This window comes from Pseudophryne corroboree, chromosome 1 (genome assembly GCF_028390025.1).
Source record: "Pseudophryne corroboree isolate aPseCor3 chromosome 1, aPseCor3.hap2, whole genome shotgun sequence".
Classification (NCBI taxonomy): domain Eukaryota; kingdom Metazoa; phylum Chordata; class Amphibia; order Anura; family Myobatrachidae; genus Pseudophryne; species Pseudophryne corroboree.
The window spans coordinates 494,161,821-494,173,906 of NC_086444.1; the positions used below are offsets into that span (position 1 = coordinate 494,161,821).

General features: G+C 48.6%; 1 protein-coding gene across 1 annotated transcript in view; it reads left to right on the forward strand.

Moving 5' to 3' along the window:
• The first annotated feature begins 2,208 nt into the window (after nucleotides 1–2,208).
• LOC134895350 (guanine nucleotide-binding protein G(q) subunit alpha) overlaps nucleotides 2,209–12,086 on the forward strand; it is a 286,798-nt gene continuing 276,920 nt past the window's right edge. Inside the window, exon 1 of the mRNA XM_063913832.1 lies at nucleotides 2,209–3,313. Within this exon, the coding sequence (XP_063769902.1) occupies nucleotides 3,178–3,313 (136 nt within the window). The 5' untranslated portion in view covers nucleotides 2,209–3,177. The remainder of the gene's footprint in view (nucleotides 3,314–12,086) is intronic.

Below are 12,086 nucleotides of genomic sequence, written 5' to 3' on the forward strand. Positions count from 1 at the left end.
CCGGTCTGCTCCTGCATAGCCTCAGCTGGTAACCAGTCCGGTCATGCATATCCTCAGCCGGTAACAAGTCCGGTCATGCATATCCTCAGCCGGTAACAAGTCCGGTCATGCATATCCTCAGCCGGTAACCAGTCTGGTCCTTAATATCCTCAGTTGGTAACCAGTTCGATCCTGCTGTATTCCTCAGCCGGTAGTCAGTCCGGTCCAGCAGCATCTCTTCAGCCAGTAGTCAGTCTGGTCCAGCAGCATCTCTTCAGCCGGGAGCCAGTCCGGTCCAGCAGCATCTCCTCAGCCGGTAGCCAGTCCAGCTGTATTCCTCAACCGGTAGCCAGTACTGTCCAGCTGTATTCCTCAGCCGGTAACCAGTCCTGTCCAGCTTACTTTAGCTGGTAACCAGTCTGGTACATTACCACTGCATGGTTCATAACCTTGAACTCATATCAAAGGCAGTTCTCACTGCTACTCAAATCCCATGCGAAAGAGCAATATTCAGCCTCCTCGGCTCCAAGCCCCAGACCCTGGACATCAGTCATCACCTGACTCAGGTTACCTTGTGCACAAAACTGTGACAGTCAGTACCTGGAACAAAGGACAGGTACAGTTATCTATCATCTGCATAGCAATCAGACCAGACCATGATGTCTGCTTATTGCACCCAGTGGTAGCATGTATATGTCAGAGTCTGGGGGATCCAAGGGCTGCCAATCCGGTGGTTGGAGGGGCTGCGGTGGTGGAGGGCTGCTGCAGCAGGTCTGACGGGCTCTGATGCGGCCGTTGGGATGCTGGAGGCGGGGAGCTGGGCAGGTGAGATGCCTCGGCCTGGCGGGTCCGCTGAACTGGGGGCCGCCATGTTGGAGACCAATCACTGTGTAGCCAGTGGTGAGGCTTCATGCTTCCCCTAATAAAGGGGTCAGAATCATGGTGAGCTTTTGACAGTGCTTTAAGTTACTGCCTCAAGCAGGTGCTCTAGCTCTGAGCTACCTAAGCATTTCTTGTGCTTTTGTGCATATCACTCGTTCTCTGGCTCAGTGTCCCCTCCCACCGCTACAACATAAAGTGGGCCATCGCCAACGGTCACTCCAGTCCCATGGGCGGATTGGGAAATAAAAGTGGCCCGAAATGGGCAGCAACCAGAGGTATAACATGTCGTGTAGCCATGGCAGCATCACTGGATGGCAGAGTTACTGTACTACTGAGATGAAGTAACAGAATGAATGGGGACAATGCAGTGTAATGACTGTAGTGTGCTGCCTCTCATGTGGGAGGTGTGGTCACATGTCAGCAAACAAAACAGGCCTTGTATATACGTTGGCCCACTGGGACTCTTCCCTGAGGGTTCTATGGTCAATCCCCACCGAATAGACCCCTATGTTCAGTCAGTTTCGTGGTCAATAATAAGTTTAGACTTTTTCAGGTGCTGATATTGTCTTAATTCTTCAGCTATACTAGACACATAACAGAGCACTTCAAACTCACTTTTTTTTTTTTTTTTTAATCCTGCCTGTGTTGGCTCTAGTTTATCATGTATTTTGTAAATTCATTTTGATAACTTATTTTCTGCCTTTTTGTCATAATTCTGTTAGTCGTATAGCAGCATTGCATTCAATAGCATTTTGCTCTGAAGATACATAAATACATTATGACAGCAGCAGGTGGAGGTGTATACTGTAGATTGATTATATAGGAAATGGTACCCTCCCTTCTCTGTCAGAAGCTGCTGCCCTGGAGGCACTCTTTCCTGTGATGGAATCTCCGCCAGGAGAGCTTACAGCATGTTTTTTTTCTTCAAACATTGATCTGCCCTTAGCTCACCTGTAGTGTCACCTTGTCAGCAGGAAAACCTGACTTGTCAATTCCTAAACATTAAGCAGAACTACAGTAAAGGGTAAAGGAGGCCTAGGAGCAGTATAGTGGCATTATTAATCTGCATTATATATAATATGCTGCCACACACAAATATGTATCAGAAGAACGTATTTTCACATAAAGGGTAATTGTTTTACTTTGTATACACATTATGAATTAGTAACCTATAAATGTAAATCAGCCAGCCTTTAACATTAAACAAACTATATATGTATATGTTAAATGGAAGGTCTCCCACATAAAGCTTTGGCTGTATTGCAGTATCACTGATTTCTCTCTGCCTCCCCTTGATTTGCAGTTTTCTCCTCCCCACCCAGTTTCTCAACGTCATATGATCCAATAGTGAATTGGTTGTAACAGAATTCCATGCACGGATTAGACGAGCCCAAATATACAGGTCTATGTATGTGTATATGTGTGTGTGAGGTGCGGCGCAGAGTGGGTGTGAGTGAGGGCAGCGCTGGCCGGGCACAGGGTGCAGTGATTTGCTGGCAAGGCTAGGGAGACATTGCTGCTGCTGATGCCATTGGATTTGCAGCGCTCCTGTATAACTGTCTCTCCTCGCTGCTGCTTGTTGGGAGAAGGTCCGCCATATTCTGCCTCACCACGCCCGGGGAGCAGAGCCATAGAGAAGGCTGGGGGAATGCTCGTTGCGGGCAGCAGAGGCGCCCAGTGCCAGGAGCAGCAGCGCTACAGCGGGAGGCTGGCGGCATGAGAGCGGCGTATTGCGCGGAATAAGAGGGAAGCCAGCGGCGGCAGCAGCAGCAGATCCCTGGGAGGAGAGCAGGGGATGTGTGAGAGGGGGAAGGGCGGCAGCCACTGTTAGTACTGGGGGCTCCGGGCTGAGCACTGCAGCAGCGGTCACTGGGGGAAGTACTGGGAGTATAACGCCCAGGAGCAGGAAGGCAGCAGCAGCCCCGCCGCACGCCTGCCCATCCCTACTAGCGCCGCTGCGCTTCCCATGGATGTCACCATGTTGTTTGCTGCATGCAGGCTGTGAGAGGAGGAGGCGGAGTTGCTAGAGCAGGAGGCGAGTGACAGCAGATCGGGCGTTAGGTGTCCCCTGTACTCGGGCAGCGGCTGCACCCACTCAGGGGTGCCATCACATCAGCTGGGGGCACACAGTGCCGGGCTCCCTCCTGTCACCTATACATATAGCTATACATCACAGGCTGTACATCCACCCCGCCCCCCTCCCCGCACTGCAAATCCAGCGGCGAGCAGGAGAAGCCTTGTAGCAGCAGCAGCAGCGGCGGCGGGTGTGTGTGACTTGCAGGGTGGGGGTCTGTCTCTCTCCAGCAGTCAGGAGACATGACTCTGGAGTCCATCATGGCGTGCTGCCTCAGTGAGGAGGCCAAGGAGGCTCGGAGGATCAACGATGAGATCGAGAGGCAGCTTCGCCGAGACAAGAGGGACGCTCGCCGGGAGCTCAAGCTGCTCCTTCTCGGTGAGTGTCTGCCCCTGGCCGGGTGATACAGGGCTCGCCGCGGCCTCTTCCTGGCTGCACATGTGTGTCCCCCTCCCTCCCATCTTCATGTGTCCATTCATCCGTGCTGTCTCCTGCAGCAGCCACCATACAGCCAGCGGGGCCGCATAGCAGCGGCCAGCACTACGCCTATGCCTATTCTCTGCTTACATCTTACACTCTGTAAATAAATATATATGTATCCTTCAGTGTATGTTGGTACATGTATCAGTTTGGGTATCCTTTGTAAATACTGGGCCCCTTTACAAATTGGACTGTCAAAAATAATATGGTAGCGCACTTTCCAACCATTGTATTTACAGTAATTATATATAGTCCTCTAGTATATGTCTGGCATAGGCCATACTGTATGATGAGCCATTTCTCTGAACGCTCGCATACTTGTCTGAATGTCTATATAATCCATCTTGTGTACACACCCCATCCACAATGCACACACTTTATTCAGATATATAAACTCAGTTCTACATGATGCATTTTTTACTGCAGTTTTTTTTAGTTAAAATGTAGATTATTTGACTAGGGCCTTATTCATGGAACATTGATTAATGATGGGAAACTGCTCCTTATTTACACATAACTTGTATTTTACATACAGCATGTAAATAGAAATCTATATTGTAATAGAAATCTGTATATTTTGCAGTAGATGTATTACAGATTGGGTTCAAAAAAATTACTTTGATTCAACTGACATCTCCTCAGTCTTTCATGAATCAAAAGCCCATGTATGGCTACATATATGCTATTGGCAGTGTATTTTCCCTGTCAATACATTTTAATTGGTCTAGTAAACCTTCTTCCTGCAAAAATAGCAAGGGAACACAAAACATAATATGGTAAATTGTATTTCTCTATCGTCCTAAGTGGATGCTGGGGTTCCTGAAAGGACCATGGGGAATAGCGGCTCCGCAGGAGACAGGGCACAAAAAAGTAAAGCTTTACTAGGTCAGGTGGTGTGCACTGGCTCCTCCCCCTATGACCCTCCTCCAGACTCCTGTTAGATTTTGTGCCCGAACGAGAAGGGTGCAATCTAGGTGGCTCTCCTAAAGAGCTGCTTAGAGAAAGTTTAGTTTAGGTTTTTTTCTTTACAGTGAGTCCTGCTGGCAACAGGATCACTGCAACGTGGGACTTAGGGGGAAAGTAGTAAACTCACCTGCATGCAGAGTGGATTTGCTGCTTGGCTACTGGACACCATTAGCTCCAGAGGGATCGAACACAGGCCCAGCCGTGGAGTCCGGTCCCGGAGCCGCGCCGCCGACCCCCTTGCAGATGCTGAAGCGTGAAGAGGTCCGGAAACCGGCGGCTGAAGACTCCTCAGTCTTCATAAGGTAGCGCACAGCACTGCAGCTGTGCGCCATTTTCCTCTCAGCACACTTCACTGGGCAGTCACTGAGGGTGCAGAGCGCTGGGGGGGGGCGCTCTGAGAGGCAAATATAAACCTTATACAAGGCTAAAAATACCTCACATATAGCCCATAGGGGCTATATGGAGATATTTAACCCCTGCCTGACTGGAAAAATAGCGGGAGAAGAACCCGCCGAAAAAGGGGCGGGGCCTATCTCCTCAGCACACGGCGCCATTTTCTGTCACAGCTCCGCTGGTCAGAACGGCTCCCAGGTCTCTCCCCTGCACTGCACTACAGAAACAGGGTAAAACAGAGAGGGGGGGCACATTAATGGCTATATATATATATATATTAAAGCAGCTATAAGGGAGCACTTAATATAAGGATATCCCTTGTATATATAGCGCTTTGTGGTGTGTGCTGGCAGACTCTCCCTCTGTCTCCCCAAAAGGGCTAGTGGGTCCTGTCTTCATTAGAGCATTCCCTGTGAGTTTGCGGTGTGTGTCGGTACGTGGTGTCGACATGTATGAGGACGATATTGGTGTGGAGGCGGAGCAATTGCCAAATATGCAGATGTCACCCCCCAGGGGGTCGACACCAGAATGGATGCCTTTTTTTGTGGAATTACGTGATGGTTTATCTTCCCTTAAACAGTCAGTTGAGGACATGAGGCGGCCGGACAATCAATTAATGCCTGTCCAGGCGCCTCAAACACCGTCAGGGGCTGTAAAACGCCCTTTGCCTCAGTCGGTCGACACAGACCCAGACACGGGCACTGATTCCAGTGACGACGGTAGAAATTCAAACGTATTTTCCAGTAGGGCCACACGTTATATGATTTTGGCAATGAAGGAGACGTTACATTTAGCTGATACTACAGATACCGTAAAACAGGGTATTATGTATGGTGTGAAAAAACTACAAACAGTTTTTCCTGAATCAGAAGAATTAAATGACGTGTGTGATGAAGCGTGGGTTGCTCCTGATAAAAAGTTGATAATTTCAAAAAAGTTATTGGCATTATACCCTTTCCCGCCAGAGGTTAGGGCGCGCTGGGAAACACCCCCTAAGGTGGACAAGGCGCTCACACGCTTATCCAAACAAGTGGCGTTACCCTCTCCTGAGACGGCCGCACTTAAGGATCCATCAGATAGAAAGATGGAAGTTATTCAAAAGAATATATACACACATGCAGGTGTTATACTACGACCAGCTATAGCAACTGCCTGGATGTGCAGTGCTGGAGTAGTTTGGTCAGAATCCCTGATTGAAAATATTGATACCCTAGATAGGGACAATGTTTTACTGTCGTTAGAACAAATAAAGGATGCATTTATCTATATGCGTGATGCACAGAGGGATATTTGCACACTGGCATCTCGGATGAGTGCTATGTCCATTTCAGCCAGAAGAGCCTTATGGACACGACAGTGGACAGGCGATGCGGATTCAAAACGTCACATGGAGGTTTTGCCGTATAAAGGGGAGGAGTTATTTGGAGTTGGTCTATCAGACTTGGTGGCCACGGCTACTGCCGGGAAATCCACTTTTTTACCTCAAGCCACTCCCCAACAGAGAAAGGCACCGACCTTTCAACCGCAGCCTTTTCGCTCCTACAAAAATAAGAGAGCAAAGGGCTTGTCGTACCTGCCACGAGGCAGAGGAAGAGGGAAGAGACACCAACAGGCAGCTCCTTCCCAGGAACAGAAGCCCTCCCCGGCTCCTGCAAAAACCTCAGCATGACGCTGGGGCCTCTCAAGCGGACTCGGGGACAGTGGGGGGCCGTCTCAAAAATTACAGCGCGCAGTGGGCTCACTCGCAGGTAGACCCCTGGATCCTGCAGATAATATCTCAGGGGTACAGGTTGGAATTAGAGACGGATCCTCCTCATCGTTTCCTGAAGTCTGCCTTACCAACCGTCTCTTCCGAAAGGGAGAGGGTGTTGGAAGCCATTCACAAGCTGTACGCTCAGCAGGTGATAGTCAAAGTACCCCTATTACAACAAGGAAAGGGGTATTATTCCACTCTATTTGTGGTACCGAAGCCGGATGGCTCGGTAAGGCCTATTCTAAATCTGAAGTCCTTGAACCTCTACATAAAAAAGTTCAAGTTCAAGATGGAGTCACTCAGAGCAGTGATAGCGAACCTGGAAGAAGGGGACTTTATGGTATCCTTGGACATCAAGGATGCGTATCTACACGTTCCGATTTACCCCGCACACCAGGGGTACCTCAGGTTCATTGTTCAAAACTGTCACTATCAGTTTCAGACGCTGCCGTTCGGATTGTCCACGGCGCCTCGGGTCTTTACCAAGGTAATGGCCGAGATGATGATTCTTCTTCGAAGAAAAGGCGTATTAGTTATCCCATACTTGGACGATCTCCTAATAAGGGCAAGGTCCAGAGAACAGCTGGAGACAGCTTTAGCACTATCTCAAGAGGTGCTAAGACAACACGGGTGGATTCTGAATATTCCAAAATCCCATTTAATCCCGACAACTCGTCTGCTGTTCCTAGGAATGATTCTGGACACGGTTCAGAAAAAGGTTTTCCTTCCAGAGGAAAAAGCCAAGGAGTTATCCGATCTGGTCAGGAACCTCCTAAAACCAGGAAAAGTGTCAGTACATCAATGCACAAGAGTCCTGGGAAAAATGGTGGCTTCTTACGAAGCAATTCCATTCGGCAGATTCCATGCAAGAATATTCCAAAGGGATCTGTTGGACAAATGGTCAGGGTCGCATCTGCAGATGCACCTGCGAATAACCCTGTCACCAAAGACAAGGGTGTCACTTCTGTGGTGGTTGCAGAAGGCTCACCTATTAGAAGGCCGCAGATTCGGCATTCAGGATTGGATCCTGGTGACCACGGACGCCAGCCTGAGAGGCTGGGGAGCAGTCACACAAGGAAGAAACTTCCAGGGAGTATGGACGAGTCTGGAAAAGTCTCTTCACATAAACATTCTGGAACTAAGAGCAATCTACAATGCTCTAAGCCAGGCGGAACTTCTCCTGCAAGGAAAGCCGGTGTTGATTCAGTCGGACAACATCACGGCGGTCGCCCATGTAAACAGGCAGGGCGGCACAAGAAGCAGGAGTGCAATGGCAGAAGCTGCCAAGATTCTTCGCTGGGCGGAGAATCACGTGATAGCACTGTCAGCAGTGTTCATCCCGGGCGTGGACAACTGGGAAGCAGACTTCCTCAGCAGACACGATCTTCATCCGGGAGAGTGGGGTCTACATCCAGAAGTCTTCAACATGTTAATAGACCGTTGGGAAAGACCAATTGTAGACATGATGGCGTCTCGCCTCAACAAGAAACTGGACAAATATTGCGCCAGGTCAAGAGATCCACAGGCAATAGCTGTGGACGCACTGGTAACTCCTTGGGTGTACCAGTCAGTGTATGTGTTTCCTCCTCTGCCGCTCATACCAAAGGTATTGAAGATCATACGGCAAAGAAGAGTAAGAACAATACTAGTGGTTCCGGATTGGCCGAGAAGGACTTGGTATCCGGAACTTCAAGAGATGCTCACGGACGAACCGTGGCCTCTACCTCTGAGAAGGGACCTGCTACAGCAGGGTCCCTGTCTTTTTCAAGACTTACCGCGGCTGCGTTTGACGGCATGGCGGTTGAACGCCAGATCCTAAAAGGGAAAGGCATTCCAGAAGAAGTCATTCCTACCTTGATTAAGGCACGGAAGGAAGTCACCGTGAAACATTATCACCGCATTTGGCGAAAATATGTAGCGTGGTGCGAGGATCGGAGGGTTCCGACGGAGGAATTCCAACTGGGTCGTTTCCTACATTTCCTGCAATCAGGATTATCTATGGGTCTCAAATTGGGATCCATTAAGGTTCAAATTTCGGCCCTGTCAATATTCTTCCAAAAAGAATTGGCCTCTGTCCCTGAGGTCCAGACTTTTGTCAAGGGAGTACTGCATATACAGCCTCCTGTGGTGCCTCCGGTGGCACCGTGGGATCTAAATGTAGTTTTAGATTTCCTCAAATCCCATTGGTTTGAACCATTGAAAAAGGTGGATTTGAAATATCTCACATTGAAAGTGACTATGTTACTAGCCCTGGCCTCTGCCAGGAGAGTATCTGAATTGGCGGCTTTATCTTATAAAAGTCCTTATCTAATCTTCCATTCGGATAGGGCAGAACTGCGGACTCGTCCGCATTTTCTCCCTAAAGTGGTATCAGCATTTCATCTGAACCAACCTATTGTGGTGCCTGCGGCCACTAGCGACTTGGAGGACTCCAAGTTGTTGGACGTTGTCAGAGCCTTAAAAATATACATTGCAAGGACGGCTGGAGTCAGAAAATCTGACTCGCTGTTTATATTGTATGCACCCAACAAGTTGGGCGCACCTGCTTCTAAGCAGTCGATTGCTCGTTGGATTTGTAACACAATTCAACTTGCACATTCTGTGGCAGGCCTGCCACAGCCTAAAACTGTAAAAGCCCACTCCACAAGGAAGGTGGGCTCATCTTGGGCGGCTGCCCGAGGGGTCTCGGCATTACAACTCTGCCGAGCAGCTACGTGGTCGGGGGAGAACACGTTTGTAAAATTTTACAAATTTGATACCCTGGCAAAGGAGGACCTGGAGTTCTCTCATTCGGTGCTGCAGAGTCATCCGCACTCTCCCGCCCGTTTGGGAGCTTTGGTATAATCCCCATGGTCCTTTCAGGAACCCCAGCATCCACTTAGGACGATAGAGAAAATAAGAATTTACTTACCGATAATTCTATTTCTCGGAGTCCGTAGTGGATGCTGGGCGCCCATCCCAAGTGCGGATTATCTGCAATACTTGTACATAGTTATTGTTAACTAATTCGGGTTATTGTTAAGGAGCCATCTTTAAGAGGCCCTTTCTGTTGTCATACTGTTAACTGGGTTTAGATCACAAGTTGTACGGTGTGATTGGTGTGGCTGGTATGAGTCTTACCCGGGATTCAAAATGCCTCCCTTATTGTGTATGCTCGTCCGGGCACAGTACCTAACTGGAGTCTGGAGGAGGGTCATAGGGGGAGGAGCCAGTGCACACCACCTGACCTAGTAAAGCTTTACTTTTTTGTGCCCTGTCTCCTGCGGAGCCGCTATTCCCCATGGTCCTTTCAGGAACCCCAGCATCCACTACGGACTCCGAGAAATAGAATTATCGGTAAGTAAATTCTTATTTTCACAGTCATTAAAGGTTTAATGGGGTTTTCTGTGCTTAGTGTATACAGAAAGTGTGCTCCCAGGCATAAAGCATAGTACATATTTTATCTATCATGTGTGAACATATAGCATACTTTTTAACATTTTGTCATATGTTTATTATCCTTTCTCCTATATAAATACTGAAAAGCAATACTTAATATTTTTAATGCATGCCTTTTTTTTGTTGTTGTTGACCGTCACAAATATGACTGATCGTGATGAAATGTTACTCAGAGACTCAAATGCTTATTTATTTTCTTGTGCAAATGCTTCGTAAGAACAAAAATGTTTTATGCGGATGCAGGTTTCACTGAGCGGATTCTGATACAGCGATGTAGGTTATTTTTATACAGTAATGTTATCTTAAATATTGTTGCCTGGAAGTGACCAATGAATTTAAAAATGGCTCTTAGCTGGCACTGCAAATGTCTCCGTTTTGTGGCCTTACTGTTGAGTGAAGCTTGGTGCTTTAAACCTGCATCCATTCTATATCCGCTGCATTCTTGTGACTGGTTTTATAAAGGAGAAGAATGAAGTTTGTTGTATTTGCCTAGCTACAACAACTGCATGAAGCTTCCACATATAAGCATCTGTTTTGTGGTGACAAGTTTAATTTGTAATGCTTCCTGTATGGGCTGGCATGGGCTTCCTTCTGGGGACAGTGTAAGATGTAAGGGATCAAATCCATGTTCCAAAGCCTGGTAAGTTAGCTAAATGTAATCAACACAAGGGGGTCGATTCTATTCGGCAACTAATGAATAGCGCCGGGAATTAGCTCCCGACGCTATTCAATTCAGCAACTAGTTACCTGCAATTGTCGGGAATTCTTCTCTCATCCCCGGGGGATGAGAAGAGAAACCCGACAAAAGTGCTGCCTCGCGGCCGGCGCGAGGCTGATTCTGTCGGGAATCAGCCTCTCGCCGGGGAGTTAAGTCGGAGAATGCCCGTTCTCCCGACAAAACTACCTGTTTTGTCGGCGAGAACGGGCCATCGCCGACGTAACTAGTTGCTGAATTGAATAGCGTCGGGAGCTAATTCCCGGCGCTATTCATTAGTTGCCGAATAGAATCGACCCCAAGGATTGCTAAGATACTTTACCAAAACTATGGGGGTCATTCCGAGTTGATCGCTAGCTGCCATTGGGGTCGATTCAATTCGGCAACTTATGAATAGCGCCTGGAATTAGCTCCCGACGCTATTCAATTCAGCTCCAGTTAAGTCGGCGATGGCCCGCTCTCGCCGACTAAACAGGTTGAATTGTCGGGAGAACGAGCATTCTCCGACTTAACTCCCCGGCGCAAGGCTGATTCCCGACAGAATCAGCCTCGCGCCGGCCGCGAGGCAGCACTTTTGTCGGGTTTCTTCTCTTATCCCCTGGGGATGAGAGAAGAATTCCCGACAATTGCGGGTAACTAGCAGCTGAATTGAATAGCGTCGGGAGCTAATTCCTGGCGCTATTCATAAGTTGACAAATTGAATCGACCCCATTGTTTGCAGCGCAGAGATAAGGCTAAAAAACGGCATTTCTGCGATGTCCCACATTGTGCACGCGCGACGTACGGGTACAAAGGCCTTTGGTTTTCACATTTTCATTTGCACTGGCGGCCGCAAGAAGATTGACAGGAAAGGGGCGTTTCTGGGTGGTAACTGACCGTTTTCAGGGAGTGCTTAGAAAAACGCAGGCGTGGCTGGGCGAACGCTGGGCGGGTGAGTGATGTCAAAAGCCAATCCTCCAACGTTAGAATCATCGCACACAAAGAGTAAGTTCAGGGCTGGTCTTGTTTTGCACAAAATGTTTTTGCAGTCGCTCTGCTGCACAGGCGTTCGCACTTCTGCAAAGCGATAATACACTCCCCAGTGGGCGTCGACAATGCGTTTTGCACGGCTGCTAAAAACTGCTAGCGAGTGATCAACTCAGAATGACCACCTTTGCCCTCTCACATGAATATGTAGTAGCAGAAGTGGCCCAATCTGCATTGCCAGGTATTCTGCTTAGAGTCTCTGCAGAGCTTCTTATGAAGGCACATTTGATTATATTTCTCTAACGTCCTAGTGGATGCTGGGGACTCCGTAAGGACCATGGGGAATAGACGGGCTCCGCAGGAGACTGGGCACTCTAAAGAAAGATTAGGTACTATCTGGTGTGCACTGGCTCCTCCCTCTATGCCCCTCCTCCAGACCT